Source organism: Curcuma longa, unplaced genomic scaffold (assembly GCF_044706935.1).
Source record: "Curcuma longa cultivar G26 ecotype Majalengka, Jawa Barat unplaced genomic scaffold, ITB_CL_G26_1.1 utg509_np1212_2302976_RagTag, whole genome shotgun sequence".
In the NCBI taxonomy this organism is placed as follows: Eukaryota; Viridiplantae; Streptophyta; class Magnoliopsida; order Zingiberales; family Zingiberaceae; genus Curcuma; species Curcuma longa.
The window spans coordinates 1,239,608-1,258,479 of record NW_027435603.1 but is presented as its reverse complement, the minus strand read 5'-3'; the positions used below and the strand labels follow the sequence as shown (position 1 = coordinate 1,258,479).

The window sequence follows — 18,872 nt, the reverse complement described above, 5'->3', positions numbered from 1 at the left end:
TTATGAGACACAAAATTAAATTTAAGAATGAATAAAAATTCGATTAAATTGAATAAACTGATTAAATTGATTAAATTTAAAAATATAATTTGATTATTTTAAAATTTTAATTATTTTTTTAAATTAATTAATTCGATTCATTTTCAATTTTAAAATTTTTTATTTGATTAAATTGAATTAATCAAAATAAAAAAATAATTTCTAAATTTATAAATCTCATAAAATTTTTAATTATTTCAATTAATTCGATCAAAAATTAAATTAATCAAGATTTTATCAATTTAATTTTTTAATTTTTATTTAAAATTTTGATCAGTTCAGTTAATTCAAAAAAATTAACAGAATTTTAAAAATCAGTATATCGATAGAAAAAACTATCTAGGAGTCGTATGAGGTAGAAAACCTCATGTACTATTTTGTAGAGTGACAGTAAGGGTGACTTATCTATCAACTTTTCCATTATCATCCCTAAAAAACCAAACTCTGTCTTGTATAAAGTTGCCAGAGTACAATTAACCTTTACATTTGAAATCATTTACAAGAACATTATGTAGTATTAGTAAGAGGAAGGGTTAAGGAAGTAAGTAACCATTCAGCAGGATTGTCACATATACACTAGAATTCACTATCAAATGGAAGATATCGAATCTCATGAGCAGTTAACTATTTGCAACTTGGAGGGTTTGCGCACTTGTAAACAGCAGAAGCTGGTTGTTTGTAGTCAGGTATGCTACTTGGATCGACGAGCCTCACCTCGCCTGGACTAAAGGACAAATCACTGTGCCTGCATGATGAATAAGAGAAGACCATTATCAGCATGTCTGTGACTGTGCATCACCAGAATGCCATGTTCAAAGAAAGTCTAAGAGCATAATTAGAAAGCATTATGAATTAAGTCGCTATTTGTTTACCTTCGCAAATCGAGTCCTATCAAACCGGCTTGCAAAACTGACAAATTATCTGAATCTGGTGAAACAATAATTACTGTATCTGCAGAATACTGTGTTTCTAATATTGACATGAGTTGTGTTACCCTCACAAACACATCTGCAACACTCTCATTTGGTGTGCCATCATCAACTGGAGGTGGTTTATTATCAGGAGAAATGTTATCTGATTCATAAACCTGTAAGAACAACTGTCAAGTTAAATGATGAATGCTATATCTATTATTCGTTATGTTATTATGCTCTTGTTTGTTCTATTGATGTAGTTCACTTCATGACAACAAGTGAAGTTAAAAGTTAAAGCTATTTATGGTTGGCTATGTTAGTTAATTATCACAAAGTTCAGCATAGAGCAATAACATCAGTCAACTAGTTCTCCACTTTGGACGACGACCAATTCCATGCTAAAAGTTAACTGGAAGTATGCTAGATAATATAAGATTATTAGGTTGTTTACTTATCTATTCATTTTTATTTTCCAAAAAAAAAAGATAAAATGGCACGCTGGTTGTCAGCTATGTAATGACTAATCTTTCCTTTTTTTCTCAACTTGACTAAAGAAAATATCTCAAAACACTTTGCTATTTAGTTGTCATAATATTTGCTATAATAAACAGTGTTCATAACTCTTAAATGATGTTGAATATCTGGTCTGGTCACAGTGCTAATAAACAGTGTTCGTTGTATACTAGCCCAAGTGCAAAAGTCAAAGCCTTACTCTAACAGAGTGTAGCATAAAAAAGAAGATAATTCATTCCGAGGATAATCAAGTGAAAGAAACGTCTTCCTTTCATACTATCTATTGACTTTCAAGAGACCTCTTCAATTTCCAACAGAAATTACGTATCCCACTTAACACACTGAACTAAATGCCCAATTTCAGAATCATGAGCCTTAGCAAGAATAGTGAAGGGTAACAGTTTTTAGCCAAAAAATATGCATAAAGATTACAAGGATTTGTCAATTACAATACTAATTGCATGCCAACAATTACTAGGAAATAAAACTCAATCACCAGTGGAGAGAAAATATAACTCATTTTACTAGTAACACTAACACTAGACTTGCTTATAAGTTATGCTACAGCATAAGAAAACCTCCTATCAGTTATTTTCCCTATTTCATGGACATGCATCAGAGAATCCATCAATTACTTTTCATATTTTTATTGTCTTGCTCCTGAGTATACTCTGTGCTCTCTTAGGTCATCAGTGTTTTCAAATCCACACTGGGGGTTGAATCAATCAGAATCTCAAGTCCTACTGATCCAACCATATCAAATTGGCCTTTGGTTCCTGATTTAACCAGTCGGTCAAGTCTAGTTTAAGAAACACCCTAAATCATGAATCAAACCTTATCCAACTTGACATGCAGTAAAGAACGATCTTCCTAATTTGCTGCAAATAAGCTAGAATCTCTTTTGTAAATTCAAGCAGCTTTAAAGCATGATTCACTTCAATAAAAACATACAAAAGCATTATGCAGTAAGAGTATAAATTCTCTGTCATTTGGGGTGTTCTGCATCAGTTCTTCACAAATTCTTACTTATTTACGATTTTTTAGCACAGAAATACCCAGATTACGTCTAAAACCATATGGAACCCGAGCATCTTAGCAATGGAATTCTTCACAAACCCGAGCAGGAGGATCCAGAGTTAAAAGCAAAATAGGAAGAGAAAAACAACAGATACTGTAACGCCATAATTTAAAAATTGCATACAATTGTGTATCTGCGATTTAGATTCGGTACCTTATTGATAGAACCTAAACTCCTTCCTTCAAATGCTCCCAGACCCCTAGCATCAAGAAAACTGAACTCTGGTACGATCCGGCTACATTCAAGAATCAAGGGAGTAAAATCTTCAATTATCTATTTATTGATAGAGGTCGTCAACAACTGAGATTAACTATTTCCTAAAAGAACATCGAAGTGTATGATCAGGAGCATTGTGGCATTTATTTGGGAGATTTAGAGAATGGCTCTATGAAAATTACCAAAAGATGGGCGAACCTGCGATCGACGCCGTTGGCTGAAGCGATGATTTCGGCGGCTTGATAGGCTCGCTGGGTGATGGAGGGCCAGATCCAGCAGCTCTCGTCGCAGGCGCCCAGTCGATTCAGCTCGAGCGCGGCCCGGGCGGCCTGCCTGGCGCCCTCGACCGAAAGGCCGCTGTCGACGGACGTCTTGGCGACCGGGTTGGTGCGCAGGACGCCGTGGCTCTCGTAGACCGACTCCCCGGCGCGCACGAGGAAGTAGCGGTTCGCTAGGCGGGGAGGGGGCATGCGGAAGAGGCCACGGGCGCGGGCCGGGGAACGGGGTACGAGTGCGCGATGGAGGAGCGGGGCCGTAAGCACGGCAAGGAGGATACGGCGGCGGCGGACGGCGAGGAGGAGGAGCTGCCGGTGATGGTCGGGGCAGTGGTGATCGGATTTGTGGGGACGAGAGAGGAAGGGAAGGGAAGCAGCAGATGCGGTGGAACTGGAAGATGAGGCGCTTGAGCTCAGCATCGTTTCCGCAATTTTCTATTTCTGGATATACTCGTGGCAGATTTGGTAATTAACGATATATATATATATACGTGGCAGATTTGGTAATTAACGATATATATAGATGTGATAATTTGCGCCATCCGCATTTCGCGATCCCGTGAGTGATATAGCCGATCCATCGCGGCGCCCTCGTCACGCCATCCGACCACCATTGGCCGTTGGCCTGGGCACAATCGACGCGTTGTTCGCTGGTGCTTCGGTCGGTGTTGGATTCCGGCCGGTTTGTGGTCGGAATCTGGCGTAATTTGATCGCGATTTGATTGAAAATCGACATGCGCCACTGTCAGCTGTGTTTCCGGCCAAATTCATCGGATTCCAGCCACAATCCGATCGGAATTCGATGTCGGTCGACGTGTCGACGAGCGACGCGTCGATCGCGCTCGGGCCGACGGCCGACGATGGTCAGACGACACGGTGAGGGCGAGGGCGAAGGCGGCGGCAGCAGCGGGGTTGAGGCAGAACACTATGTATTCTTATATTTGGACGGTTAAATCTGATATGTAATCATGTGATAGACAGTGAATCGCGTGGCGCTCACGGACACGTACAAGAGAATCGCACAGAATATCAAACTGTGTATATATACATATATATATATATATATATATATATATATATATATGGAAAATAAAATACATGATAAACTGAGTACTGATAAAGTTTGAAGCATTACAAAGACGACGACAATGGATAGTTTCCAGCATTACCATGACATACACATGCTAAACACATCGAATTTGACCCACAAAATTACATATATATTTACTCCAAAAGAATGAAATTTCGATCAAGGCGAGAAGGGAGAAGAATTCAATCTTCTCCAACCCCAAGAACAGTTAATCATCTGGTGCAGTAGTTTCAGAGAAACACCGACGACGCTAAAGGAAACACCGCCGCCACGAACAGAGCGACCACAAGAGGCAGCAGAGTAAGCACTCGAACAGAGTTCCCGCTCGAGGAGTTCGAGCCCTGGGTCCTTGTTCCGACGCCTGATGGGGGTGTCAGTGGTCTCGCCGGAGAAGCCGTCGGGTCGCTAGCTGCAGGAGTTTAATCCATGGAACGCCGCAACAAGTTCAGTGATCATCGAGCATCCGAAGAGCGGAAGAAACTAATTAAAAAGCTAAAGCGTGAGCTTACAGTTGCACTGGCTGAGGGGAAGCTCGACGTTGCAAGCGCCGGGGAGGGCCATCGCCAGGGTCTGGTTGATCCCGAGGGCGGAGGCCGAGGACGCGCCGCCGCTGATGATGGTACAGATGCACTGCGGCTCCGATTGCACCACGGAGGCGAGCTGCGAGCAGCAGGATCTCGACGGGGAGGAGGCGTTGCCGGTGATGTAGTCCAGGCACGGCGACAAGCTAGCGATGACTGACGTGCAGGAATTAGACGACTGGGCCTCCGCGCCGGCCGACAGCACCGACGCGACCACTGCGATCATAAGGATTGCGTGCATAGTTCTAGCTCCGGCCATTGCAGAAGCAGCTGAAACAGAGAAAATGGCTCGTTGAGATTGAATTGGGGAAGGGAGAGCAGTCTTTTATGCTGAAACGAGCCTGAAAGCAAGGAACAGAGTGGAAACTGGCTGGCCATCGGCGTAGGTGAGCCACTCTTCCTACTCTCTAACGAACCTCTCATAGATATTTCTCTCGTTGACCATTATGGTTGTGATGATGAATTGGCAGAGTTGTTGGATTAATGGCGATTTTGTCAACATTTTATGCTTCTCAAAAGCATTTGTCATCAGTATTTGTTTGTGTTTTTCCTCAAAAAAGATTCATCCATTTTCTTTATAACAACATAAAAAGCCTAAAATAAATCACCATTTTCTTTATATATTTATATATATATATATATATATATATATATATATAGAAAATTAACCTCATGTTTTGGCCTTTCCAGATCTCCCAGTTTCTTCTTCTTCCCCACCTGTTCGATCGGTATTGAATGACCCGTACGTAAACAGAGCTTGCGGAGACATGGTAAGTGCTTCTCGATCTATTGGGTTGATTAATCACAGACAAAAAGAAAAGAAAAATGGGCATTTATCGATAAGGCTCCATTGCTGCATGTTGATCAGGGGACTCCAGTGAACATCGTCGTGGGTTCTCATGTGTGGGTGGAGGATCCCAACGTCGCATGGATCGATGGAGAGGTTACTGCGATTACAGACACCAATGCCACCGTCGTCATCACTAATGGCGAGGACACCAAGACTGTACGTCACCTTCTCCATCAATGTCCCGAGTTTTATATGAATTCATCGATATATGGATTGTCCTTCGACTATTTGATTTTACATATTGCACATTGAACATGCTGTAGGATTATATTGTGGATCTAACGAATCATTTTCGAGATCATCTTGCATTAGCAGCTAAAGTTTTTGTTTTTTACTATCCGCATAGGTTGTGGTTAGTCTGTCAAATCTATACCCTAAAGATACAGAGACTCTTCAAGCTGGGGTGGATGATATGACCAAGTTAGCTTACCTCCATGAACCAGGAGTTCTCCACAATCTCTCTACGCGCTATGCACTGAATGAAATATATGTATGTATGTTTCATCTTTCCAATCTACCAGTCAGAAACACAGAGGTGAAGTGCTGAAGCCATCAATCTTTTACGTTTGGCAGACATACACTGGGAATATTTTGATCGCCGTAAACCCATTCCGGAGGCTTCCACACTTGTATGATCTCGACGTGATGGAGCAGTACAAAGGTGCCGCTTTTGGCGAGCTAAGGCCACATCTTTTTGCAGTCGCGGATGCTTGCTACAGGTACTCTAGCTGATTTTGGCAGCATAGCATCGAGATTAAAGCTAAATGGAGGTTAGTAACTCTGTTGAGGTTGTACCAGGGCAATCATAAATGAACAGGGAAGCCAATCGATTCTGGTTAGTGGAGAGAGTGGAGCTGGTAAAACGGAGACGACCAAGATGCTCATGAGGTATCTAGCTTTCATGGGTGGGAGGTCATGCACAGAGGGCCGAACGGTAGAACAGCAAGTCTTGGAGGTAAACTATCTACATCTCTTCGGCATTCATACAACTACCTAAGAGTGATGGGAAGACAGAAAGTATATAGGTTTTGATGGATGAATATTGTATTCTGCAGTCTAATCCAGTGCTCGAAGCATTCGGGAATGCCAAGACAGTGAAAAACAACAACTCGAGGTGAGTAAGTAGATTACTTGTTGTATACTAAGCAATTCGATGTTGAGCTCTAATGCAGAGAAGGAAAAACAACAACATCTTACAGCCGTTTTGGTAAATTCGTTGAGATTCAATTCGATAAGTATGGGAAGATTTCTGGAGCTGCAATCCGCACATATCTTCTCGAGCGCTCCAGAGTTTGTCAACTATCTGACCCAGAAAGAAACTACCATTGCTTTTACATGCTCTGCGCTGCACCGCCGGAGGTGATTGTTTTCTCCTTCTTCCTTCTTCTGCAAAGCTTATATTAACTGGAGCATGTTACACTCACTTTGCTATGATTTAAACCTCAAGATAACAATTCTATGATTGTAAGAAATTAAAAGGAGGGCTTTCCTGTGACCTTGTATTGTCAGGATGCAAAGAAGTTTAAGGTTGCTGACCCAAGAACATTCCATTATCTAAATCAAACCAACTGCTATGAAGTTGCAAATGTGGATGATGCTAGGGAGTACTTGGAGACTAGAAATGCCTTGGATATTGTCGGAATCAATGTGGAAGAACAGGTCAGTTGAGCTTCGTTCGAGTTGATTCTTACTAAACCAAGTTGTGGAATTTGAATTCTGCATTTGCAGGAAGCCATCTTTCGTGTGGTAGCTGCAATTCTTCACCTGGGAAACATAAACTTCGACAAAGGAAACGATATTGATTCATCACAGTTGAAAGATCAGAAATCGTGTTACCATCTTACCACAGCAGCAGAACTGCTAATGTACCATACAGAGACTTTTGTTCATTGTAGATTCTCTCTATGGTCTCATGTTCATTCTTCTTCCATGTGCTACCTCAGGTGCGACGAGAAAACACTCGAGAACTCTCTTTGCAAGCGTTTGATCGTTACACCGGATGGCAACATCACAAAGCCTCTTGATCCAGAAGCTGCTGCATTAAGTCGCGATGCCTTAGCAAAGATAGTGTACTCAAGGTTATTTGACTGGTAAGAACCTGATGATTATACCATATTTCTGGTTAGCAAGAAGAACAGAGTTATTGAGGAAATGTTTGCTAAATATCCTGGCAGGATTGTAGACAAGATCAACAGCTCAATTGGGCAAGATCCATTAGCCAAAAGCATAATTGGAGTACTTGATATTTATGGTTTTGAGAGTTTCAAAGTCAATAGGTAAGCTTCTAACCTAGTTTCCCAGTTAAAAATCCAGTTGCATGATAGTGATTTTTCAGTATAAATTAATGCTTAATTGACTATGTGATTTTTTATGGCAGTTTTGAGCAGCTATGTATAAACTTAACTAATGAGAAATTGCAACAACATTTTAATCAAGTATGCGAAAAACTGCCTTAGATTCGATGTGTGTGGATTCATTGATGCATCATATCTAACACTGCTTATAATGAAAACTACAGCATGTATTCAAGATGGAGCAAGAAGAGTACACAAAGGAAGAAATAGATTGGAGTTATGTCGACTTTGTGGATAACCAAGATGTTCTGGATCTCATAGAAAAGGTGAGATAAGCACAATTAGTAAAGAAACTACCCGATTAGGTACTGCTATTAGTGATGAAACTGAAAGTTGATGAGTGTTTTATAACCATTTGTGATTGCAGAAACCTGGAGGCATTATTGCACTACTTGATGAAGCATGGTATATATCTGTTTTCGATACTGTAAAATTCATGCCAAAATAATTAAATTCATTCTTCTATTGAAGATAAGAACTACCTACAAGAATAGGACATGAAAAATTCATACTTGCTTTGTTTCCTACAATTTATGGATGGGAATCAACTCATAAAATCTATTGCAGCATGTTTCCAAAATCAACTCATGAAACATTTTCTCAGAAAATGTACCAAACATACAAGAGTCACAAACGTTTTAGCAAGCCAAAGCTTGCTCACACTGCCTTCACCATCAATCACTATGCTGGAGATGTAAGTAAAAGAAGATCAAAATTATTAAAACTAAACTGAATTATCAATATTTGGAAACAACAGCATGAATTGGTTGTTAAACAGGTTACATACCTAGCTGATCAGTTCCTCGACAAGAACAAAGATTATGTTGTTGCGGAGCATCAAGCTCTACTAAATGCTTCAAAATGCCCTTTTGTAGCAAATCTCTTTCCTCCGATTGCTGAGGAAACTTCAAAGCAGTCCAAATTCTCCTCCATAGGTACTCGTTTCAAGGTATGAACTAAAATGAATATTATCTATTGCTTCTTCAATTAGGCAATAATTCTTTAGGTGAAATTTGCAGCAACAACTCCAAGCCCTTATGGAATCTCTGAACACGACGGAACCACATTATATCAGATGTGTGAAGCCCAATCCAGTGCTACAACCGGGCATCTTCGAAAATAACAATGTCCTAAACCAACTGAGATGTGGGGTCAGTGAAACATCAATACATGGATTGAAATGTCATCAACTCCTGTTTCACACATTCTCTTCGCTTGTAGGGTGTACTGGAGGCAATCCGTATTAGCTGTGCTGGATATCCAACAAAAAGGACATTTGATGAATTTGTCGATCGGTTTGGAATTCTCGCACCAGATCTTGTAGACGGGTATTTGATATCTTTATAAGAAAGTCAACATAAACTTTCTAATAGAGTGACAAGCCATGGGTTCAGGTTTTGAATCTGATCATTGCATATTGAATTATGCAGTGCTGATGAAAAAGCTACTTGTGCAGCTATATGTAACAGAATGGGCTTAAAAGGCTATCAGGTCAGAAGAAACATGAACAAAGAAAATTTTCACTATAAATACAAACTTTCTTTTTGAAAGTAAATTTCCTAATCTGAACACCATTGTTAAATTTGGTTACTAGTTAGGAAAGGCAAAGGTATTTCTGAGAGCAGGCCAGATGGCTGAGTTAGATGCCCGTCGAATGGAAGTCTTAGCTAATGCTGCAAAACTTATACAGAGACAGATTCTCACACATCTCACAAGAAAGGAATTCATCAAAAAGCGAAAAGCTTCAATTCAAATTCAAAAGTTCTGGAGAGGTTCCCATCGATACTTGTTTACAGAATAGTAGGTTAAATCTACAGATAGTTGAGGTATTTCTCCCTTACCTTGCAGCTTATCTTGCACGAAAGTTGTACAAAAGCATGCGAAGAGAAAATGCCTCAATCTGCATACAAAAACACACACGTTCTTATGCTGCTAGAAAAAGATACACAAAATTGCAGTCATCTGCCTCAATAATACAAACAGGACTCAGAGCCATGGTTGCTCGTAATGACTATCAATACAGGAGAAGAACCAATGCTGCTATATTCATACAAGTATGTAGATATCTACAAGAAGAAGATTCTGAGTTTTTTGTTAATAAGTATTAAAAAATTGTTTTAGCAGTCTAAACTATGGATATTATGTCCTGCAGACTCATTGGCGTTTTTATAAAGCTCGTTCAGCATATCATGTGCAAAAGAAGGCAACTTTGATATTTCAGTGCCTCTGGAGAGGTCGTCTTGGCAGAAAGGAACTTCGGAAGCTAAGAATGGTATGCTGATCTTATTCATACTTGTGCTTAGATATTTTTGGATTTTATAGGAAGTAAAGTACTTTATATATGTTTAGGCTGCAAGAGAGACAGGAGCACTCAGAGAAGCAAAAGACAAGCTAGAAAAGAAAGTTGAAGAACTCACTTGGAGATTAGAAGTTGAAAAGCATATGAGGGTACATTCTCATCTTAAACAGGCAATATATGTAGTGTCCTAGCAATCATCAAAAATAAAGATGAACTTGCAATTTGTAATGCAGAATGAACTCGAACAAGTCAAAGGGCAAGAAATTGCAAAGTTGCAAACTGCACTACAAGAAATGCAAGAAAAGCTTGATGAAGCCCACAAAACAATCTGTGAAAAAGAAGCTGCTAGAATAGTAATAGAACAAGCGCCAACAATTGATAATGAGATCCCAGCGATGGACAATGCAACATTAGAGTTGTTGACAAGCCACAATAAACAGTTAGAGGTAAAAAAGGCATGATATATTTTATAATATAGTAACAGGACTAGACATTTTTCGTGAGCTCCTATAAGAATGAATTTCAAGGACAAAGAATAAACCAACCAGTTAGCTCATCCAAGTTGAAGAATGTCAAATGGAACCACACACAGAATATGCTTATCGTTAAAGGTTAACTTACAGGATGAAGTAAGGCAATTAACAATATTCAAGAGTAAGGCTGACGAGTTTGAATTGAAACATGCTGAGGCTCAGAAAAATGTAGAAGCATTACTCAAAGACAAAGAAGAATACAGCTCAAAAATCAGTCAACTGCAAGACCTGATAGAGAGGTAACACATGATGTTTGTCTTCTCATTTAGCTTTTGTTGGATTTTAACAAATATGAATATATCAAACAAGAAAATTAAAATTTGCTAGAAATATCTAAATATATATTTAATTGTGCAGACTCGAAATGAACTTGTCTGGCCTAGAATCTGAAAACAAGGTCCTAAGACAGCAAGCTCTAGTTATTTCTACAAATGAAGATTTCTCAGAGCAAGTCAAAAGGTATTAACTGAAAGGGAAGACGATATGTCCATATTACAAACATATATTTTTTATCTGCAGTTGACTTCCTAAAGAGGTTGATTATGTGTAGAAATATAATTCTTTTTTTTTCAGCCTTGAAACCAAAACCAACACATTGGAGTCAGAAAATCAGTTGCTCCAAAATGAGCGTGGGGTAGTTCTTCAGTCAAATAGCATATCTGAGTCGGTTGAGCCACCAACAATCAAGGTAATCACTCAGAAACATAAATATATAAAATTATGCTAATCCATTGAGAATCATATGGTGTTTTAATGATGCAGGTGCTGGACAACAAAGATATTGATGAAGAACCAAAGACAAGAAAAAAGGTTTGTCAGAGTATGCTGTCAAATACTTGAATGCTCCCTTTACATGAAGATACCAAAATGAAATTTAGTGCAGAAAAATTCACCAACATAAGCTAAATTGCAGGAGCCAACATCTGCATTCCTTGCACCAGTTTTAAGGAAACAGAAGTCTCTAATTGATCGGCAACAAGTATGTACTTCAAATCTCAAACTTTGTAACATATCATAAAATGAAAATTCCTCAACAACATGTAATCGAAAAGTAAATTTTAACAAGATGCTGAACAAATAAAAAATGTCAGATTAACTCATCAAGGTCAGAATGTAATATACCACTTCTAAAAGGAAGTCACACATAAATGCCTATCATGCCTTGTTCCTGTAGAAACAAAGGCACAGGTTGGCATAAGAATGATTTTGCATGTATGAATTAGATGATAAGTTGGGTGGGTTCCTTTTCCCATTTAGAACAGTAAAATTCATGGACACCACCCTATAAAATATTTCCATTCAGGAATTCATTAAATATTCCATTTCTAAATTCATCATTACATTATTCTTTTTCCACAGGAAAATCATGAAGCACTTATGAAATGTCTAGTGGAATATAAAATGTTTGAGAATAAGACACCTTCTGTAGCATGCATTGTCTACAAATCACTGGTTCATTGGCACTCATTTGAAGCAGAGAAGACATACATATTTGACAGGATCATACGAACAATCAGGTCATCTGTTGAGGTTGCTAGCCGACTTTATTGTTTGAAACTTCATAAATCTCTTCATTTCTGTCAGATAGCATACTCTAATTTCAATATGTGACTAAATCTTAAGGTTTCTATGCACAGAACCAGAAGAGTATCGGTGACCTCGCATATTGGCTTTCAACAACCTCTACCCTTCTATTTCTTTTGCAAAAAAATCTTAAAGCAAGTAATGCATCGGTTACTGGATCACATCGCAGTCGAGCAACAGCAGAAACATTATTCAGTAGAATGGCAAGAGTAAGTTATTTGATCTAGTAATTGGATATTTTCCAACAATAGTGGTAAACAGTGTAGGATAAAATAGAAGTTTGAATTTTCTTTTCAGTAAAAAGATCTTATTGTCCAAACCAACAGTATGTACTCTTGTATATCCAAACTTTCCAAAATTGTTGGATCAGAATTAGATACATGTCATACTTTCTATCATTCTTTTACCATTAACTAACTAACTATCGATGAAGGATATGTGATCAAATTCTCAATGTTTGTTTCGTTCATACAATTTCAACATACCAATGGGTAAATATATTTTCAGAATGCCCGTTCATCTTCATCTATATTGGGCATTTCGAGCGGATACAGTGGACTGCTACCTAAATCAGAAGGCCCATCAAGGATAGAAGCCAAATACCCAGCACTGCTTTTCAAGCAACAACTAACAGCTTATGTTGAGAAGATATATGGAATGATACGGGACAGTTTGAAGAAAGAGATTAGTCCATCATTAACTATGTGCATACAGGTTTGACTACATGAATAATTGTGACGACTATCATTTATTTAGGTGCTGAGGTTTATAAGAATTCTTAACCACAGGCACCAAGGTTTGCTAGAGCTAGATCAATTAGGGGAGCATCTAAGAGCATTCTTTCCAATATTGTAGCAAAGCAAGCATCAAGCGTTCACTGGCAAAGTGTTGTCCACAGTTTGGATTGTATTTTGAATATTTTTAATGAAAATTATGTAAGCTGGCTTTTATTTTATTTTTTTTATGTTTTACCAAATAAATCTTACTACATAAATATGAGTATCACAATTTAAGACATGTAAAGACATCATTCATCTTCGTAATTTTTTTTCAGGTGCCTCCTATGATAATAAGGAAGACTTTCAGCCAAGTGTTTGCATTCATAAATGTACAATTATTTAATAGGTATGCCTTTTTCTATCTCTTTTATTAAGAACTTGCATTTTGCATTTTATACATGTATGCTGCAATTGACATACAGCTTACTCCTCCGGCGAGAATGTTGTTCATTTAGCAACGCAGAATTTGTCAAGGCTGGCTTGCAAGAGTTGGAACAATGGTGCACTAGAACAACAGAACAGGTCAGTTATTTATAAAGATCACATACTAAATACTGTCACAAATGAACACAGAAGAATAATGGTAGACTACTAATAAGCCTGACTACTAATAAGCCTGCTAATATCAATTTTCTACTAACAGTTTGCTGGGACATCATGGGATGAACTCCAGCATATAAGACAAGCAGTTGGATTTCTAGTAAGTGCATTACTTGTCATTCTCAAACCTCAACTATAGTATAAGTTCATTGCAGTTGACCTAAACACATAGATTGCTAACAGGTTTTGCATCAGAAGTCCCAAAAATCCTTGGAAGATATCAGAGATGGCATTTGCCCAGTAAGCCAGACATTGAATTTTATAAACAAAAGTATATTTTCAAGCCGTAACCCAATCAATTTTATTCCAGGTTTTGAGCATTCCCCAAATTTATAGGATCGGTACAATGTTTTGGGATGACAAATATGGCACGCAAGGATTACCACAAGAAGTAAGTATAATTAACCTACTGATTCCCCTCATGAACTTTTCCTTTGCTTATACTAATCAAAAGAAAAGGAAAGCCCAGATTTTATCTGTTGGGTAAGTGCTATTGTTATATCTCACTGAATGAACTATCATCGAACACACACACACACACACACACACAAAAGATGCATTTTACTAACCATATCCTGGTATTCATGTTTACCAAACCCTGCCCCTTATATAAATTTTTCCAATTACCCTTGTTTTCAAGTTCTTTCCAGAACCTAAATGCAAGCATATATATAAATCAAATTACAGTATGCTTTTTGAGATATTTGAATTTTTTTCAACCTAAGATACTTTTAAATTATGCCTTCCTTCTGTATAAACTTGAGATTCAACTTGTTTAAATATCTCAAGTTTGTAAAAAATTAGGGTGCCAGACCAGAAATCCCAAAACGGTTATCATAGGATCATTTTTTTTTTGGTCTACAATCCATGCTGCAGATTGATTTCCAACTTAGCTTACCAGCCATTTTATACTATTGTTCATCATGCAAGTTGATTTGCAATAACTTACGAGCTCAAACCCTAATTCTATGTAAATTAGAGGTGTGAGACCCTCCTTATTGGTCATTTTAGATGAGAAGGATCTTAAATATCTAGCCTTTCTCTGGAAATCTTGACACAAACTAATTTGCATATTAGCTTGTGAATCAAATTTCATGTAAAAGTAAGGTGTACGAGACTATCTTAGATTGGAATGAACTTATATATTTAAAAACCATGCAAATTTTAGATTTCACTAATTTTTCACCGTGCAAGCATCAGCTTGCAGGGTCAAATGTCAAGTCTATGTAAAACTAAAATGTAACGAATGCTTAATGAATCTTAGGTTGAAAGGAACTAAAATATCAAAAAAATTTTAGAAACCACACGATAGATTGATTTACAAACCAACTTTCATTTGAGTTTTGGAGAGAATTTAAAAATCAAAGGTAAACAAGAAGAATACTAGTTTAATCAAAATCGAATATGAGAGGCCTGAATTGATAAAATGCCCCGAAGTCTTTTCCCCACTGCTCGAACTTCATGGTTAAATTTCAGGTCATTTCCGAAATGAGAACCACAGTGACAGATGAGACGAGCAACAACACACCAAACAATTGTTTCTTACTGGATGATGATTCGAGGTAAGCAAAGTACATATATCTCTCCCTGGATGTTCTAAAAGAAGAGTTTCACATGGAGTAAACATGACGGGTTGAGTATATTCTACTGTTTGTAGCATACCGTTCTCTTTGGGCGACATATTGCGATTGGGCTTCGAAATCAACCTTGACGACGTGGAGCTGCCGCCTCATCTCCAGCAGAACTCCGAGTTCCATTTCCTGTTGCAACGCCACTCCAAAGATTGAGGAGCTAACAAAGGATGGAAGCAATGTTTTTGGTGTTTAAGAAAGCATTCTTTATTCATTGTTTATTTTATTATTGGAAACCACACTTCACGAGGTGTTTGAGGGATTTTGGAACAAATTATCATGTACAAATACAGAGAAGTGTATGATGATCGTTTGTGGAATAAATTTTACGATAATGGAGGCATTTGGTTATGTAACCATGGATTTAGGTGAATTTTAATCTCTGAGTTCATCCAAAGTAACTTGTCATTCAGAGTTGGTGCAATTTTCAAATTTTTATTTATACTACTGGAAAATTATTGGAATAACTTCACAGAAGAACCAAGATGAACTTCCAAGGTCATCAGGACCAAATCTAACATCAACCTCTATATTACTTACAGTGGCAAGAAATGAAGCCTGTAGGTTCTTGTCTTAGAGGTTCGGGTTGTGGATGCACTGTGACCCTCTCCAAATGCCTCCAGGAGCCACGACGAGAGGTCTCAGCTTGGCAGATGGTCCAACACAAACGTACGCATAGTTACCATACCAGTCATGCTCTGATCCTGGACTGTACATGTATACCTCTTCCAATCCACTCCTCCGTATCACAACTGAGTTTCTTCTTCCCTGAATCATCACAGAAGAAATACCCCAAGTCAAGCTTAGAAGCAAGAAGTCAATGTAAATCCAAATGGGTGATGATTACCCTATCAATGATTGTGAACTGCCTTGGTGCACTGGTGTATATTCTGCTCATCTTCTCTGTCATGTGTGCATAATCATCATCTTCCTCTCCTTCCTCTTCTTTCTCGTTCGGCGTCGACAAAGAATCTGAATAACCTCTTCTGGTAGACGCTGAAGGAGGAATGATGCTGAACTCGGATGATATCGGCTTCTTGCTGTGGTAATTTGAGCCTTGCAGCCCAACTGCATATGTTGCGTCAGGTGTGCTCACCTTCAAATGGCTGATGAAGGAGCCCGACATTTCGATCGCCGCCGACGACTTTGAGTTAGCGACGATCAGTTCGGAGCTAATGGAGTCCTGATCGAGTGTCACCAAGCATTTGGCTTCGACCATGTTGTGTGGAGAAAGCGATAGCAGCTCGACCTGGAATTATGCAGAAATTTGCATACGTTGAGGATGAAAAGAACTGAACATGAGAATATCATTGCATGCCTGAATGGAATTTTCCGAGCTCCCTCTGACACTTTGAAGAGACCAGTGGTTGGAAGACCATGGAATCGAGCATCCACCTGCATGGATCTTGAAATCCATGGAGACTCCTCCGCGAACCACTGCCTCCCCTGACTCTCCCTCCGAAACAGTAGTGTGCAGCACTTCGAAGGTGGCGCCGTGCCACATGATGGGCTTGTAAGACGTGACGAGACCACTGGGCAGCATGAGCGTGGCCACGCTGCCATTCTCCATGACCATCTTGACGGCGCAGCTGTCGCCGACGCCCCGGAAGCTCACGCCGTGGCCGCTGAACTCCGTCTCCAAGTAGTCCACGTTGATTGGTAGGGAGATGGAGGTCATGGCTAGCACGGAGAGCTGCCTCCTGTGAGAAACAGAGGCAGATTTGTGGGAGGCCTTGAGGTGCTTCAGTGGGTGTATGAGGGGGACAGGAGGAGTCGGAGTCGGAGTGGAGAAGATGGAAGCAGTGACAGCCATTGCAAATGCTTGATGCTTGCTTCGATTAAGCGAGAGGCAGAGCCAACAAGAAGAAATAGCTTCCCTTATCCTGGAGCCTCTCTTTGGGCCAGTGACGTTTCTTGTGAGTTGAAGCTGACTGCCAGAAATATCTAAGTTGATGGCTAATGAGCTTTTATCCAGTATCAGTCCAAGGCCTTACCCTCTGGCTTTTCCCACTAGAATCTTCACTATCTGATAGCTGAACCCAGATACTACGGCTTTCCCCACTGCTGCTAAAATTCTCGTTGCTGGAAGTCATGCTGATAACTTGGGCTACCAGTGTGGTGGTTGGACAATCGAGTGGCAAGGAGGCAGTGGAAGAATCACTGGCGGTAAGTCCAAATTAATAGACTAATTTAACTATTCGATCTCTATTTCTCCTTGCAAACAGACCAATTGTGCCTCGTTCCATCTCCACTGCTAAAGACAGTGAAAATTTAGAACTTGAATCTTTACATTCTTTGCAGGCACCACAATCCTGGAAGCTATGGTTGGATATTAAGATCTTAAATAATCAATATAGTTTTATGGAAAATCGAAATGTCATCAATTGATGAAAGTCAAAATTGACTTCAAAATCGAAATCTACGTGTTTCACGTAAATAGATTTAGACTATTAATTTGCTCAAAATCGATTAAGGATGAATGAGAAATTAATTATTTAAAGTCGGTCCGGAATAACATTAATTATTAATTAATATTATATAAAAAAGTGCATGGAGAATAGTCCCACGTCAGATAATTTCGATGGATTTCCCTTATTAATATTGCTGTGTTAATGAAATTAACATAAAAAAACTCACGTGTTCTCTTCTCACGGGCGAGCATCTGTGAGCCTACGGCCCGCTATGCACGTATGCGCGTAATGGGTGCTTTGTTAGCGCACTTGGGTGACGTATCGACTTACATATGACGTGACAATGCCTATGTGGCATCCGCGATGACAGATACAAATGACTATATTGCTGACTAGGCGAACAGATGACAACCGTTGATCAAAGAGGTGTGATAAATCGCATGTGACGCGATCTAGAATGTTGCATCGTGAAGATTCACGATCTCACCGCTGGTGATAGTGCTTTATCTGAAACGTCAAATCGAATAGATCTAGATTTGATGACTGATGACAAAAGAGAGATATGAGACAACCTCAACCTCACCATTCCCAAGCCCGGATCGAGCACAATCTAGATCGTGATAGTGCATGTGACGCGATCTAGAACGTTGAATCGTGAAGAGTCACGATTTGACCGTTGGTGATAGTGCTTGATCTAAAACGTCAAATCGAATGGATCTAAATTTGACGGCTGATGATAAAAGAGAGATCCAAGACAGCCTCAACCTCACCATTCCCAAGTCCGGACCGAGCACAATCCAGACCGTGTGCGGCGTGGTGAAATGCGTCGTAGTCATCGTCTCCGGCAGTGCGGCGTGGTGAAATGCGTCGTAGTCATCGTCCCGGCAGGCCGGTCGTCATCCAGTCTTACGTCCTGGCGATGGACGCACTTGTGGCTGCCGGGCTCCGAGGGCCAAGGCGTCGCCGACGTCCTCTTCGGCGACTTCGGCTTGACCGGGAAACTTTCCCATTCCGCGACCGGTGATGTGGATTAATTTTGAATTAGTGGAAAAGATTAATTATCAGCATTACTAATTGATGCTTATTGCTTCATTAGTAGAAAAGATATTTCTGTTTTAAATATAC

At 39.4% G+C, this 18,872-nt stretch overlaps 4 protein-coding genes and 1 long non-coding RNA gene across 5 annotated transcripts; 1 reads left to right on the top strand and 4 right to left on the bottom strand.

Annotated features, from left to right (window-relative positions):
- Positions 1-529: 529 nt before the first annotated feature.
- On the bottom strand, positions 530-3,455 carry LOC141820723 (uncharacterized). Its single transcript, XM_074708093.1, has 4 exons — positions 2,959-3,455; positions 2,698-2,779; positions 912-1,126; positions 530-784 (listed from the first exon to the last, which is right to left on the bottom strand). The coding sequence occupies exons 1-4, from the start codon at positions 3,453-3,455 to the stop codon at positions 664-666; spliced, it is 915 nt and encodes a 304-aa protein (XP_074564194.1). The 3' UTR covers positions 530-663.
- A 679-nt stretch (positions 3,456-4,134) lies between these two features.
- On the bottom strand, positions 4,135-5,083 carry LOC141820653 (non-specific lipid transfer protein GPI-anchored 15-like). The gene is made up of 2 exons (XM_074708009.1): positions 4,635-5,083; positions 4,135-4,534 (listed from the first exon to the last, which is right to left on the bottom strand). Exons 1-2 carry the CDS (start codon positions 4,963-4,965, stop codon positions 4,356-4,358), a joined length of 510 nt encoding a protein of 169 aa, XP_074564110.1. The 5' UTR covers positions 4,966-5,083; the 3' UTR covers positions 4,135-4,355.
- Positions 5,084-5,953: 870 nt separating this feature from the next.
- LOC141820568 (myosin-12-like) lies at positions 5,954-15,492 on the top strand. The gene is made up of 37 exons (XM_074707898.1): positions 5,954-6,046; positions 6,130-6,275; positions 6,355-6,511; positions 6,612-6,670; positions 6,756-6,915; positions 7,066-7,215; positions 7,285-7,421; positions 7,500-7,646; positions 7,731-7,832; positions 7,934-7,991; positions 8,075-8,176; positions 8,278-8,315; positions 8,478-8,604; positions 8,689-8,859; positions 8,930-9,061; positions 9,132-9,238; positions 9,341-9,401; positions 9,505-9,682; positions 9,759-9,964; positions 10,063-10,182; positions 10,260-10,358; positions 10,443-10,655; positions 10,833-10,981; positions 11,100-11,201; positions 11,316-11,430; positions 11,656-11,721; positions 12,102-12,272; positions 12,380-12,535; positions 12,834-13,040; positions 13,115-13,261; positions 13,381-13,451; positions 13,528-13,627; positions 13,749-13,805; positions 13,889-13,945; positions 14,016-14,096; positions 15,182-15,267; positions 15,363-15,492. The coding sequence occupies exons 1-37, from the start codon at positions 5,969-5,971 to the stop codon at positions 15,490-15,492; spliced, it is 4,443 nt and encodes a 1,480-aa protein (XP_074563999.1). The 5' UTR covers positions 5,954-5,968.
- LOC141820570 (uncharacterized) lies at positions 6,652-9,486 on the bottom strand. Its single transcript, XR_012601146.1, has 2 exons — positions 8,698-9,486; positions 6,652-7,654 (listed from the first exon to the last, which is right to left on the bottom strand). It is a non-coding gene; the product is annotated as an uncharacterized LOC141820570 (long non-coding RNA).
- On the bottom strand, positions 15,103-17,193 carry LOC141820569 (protein NDH-DEPENDENT CYCLIC ELECTRON FLOW 5). Its single transcript, XM_074707899.1, has 4 exons — positions 16,655-17,193; positions 16,184-16,585; positions 15,877-16,104; positions 15,103-15,465 (listed from the first exon to the last, which is right to left on the bottom strand). The coding sequence occupies exons 1-3, from the start codon at positions 17,147-17,149 to the stop codon at positions 15,910-15,912; spliced, it is 1,092 nt and encodes a 363-aa protein (XP_074564000.1). The 5' UTR covers positions 17,150-17,193; the 3' UTR covers positions 15,103-15,465; positions 15,877-15,909.
- Positions 17,194-18,872: the final 1,679 nt, after the last annotated feature.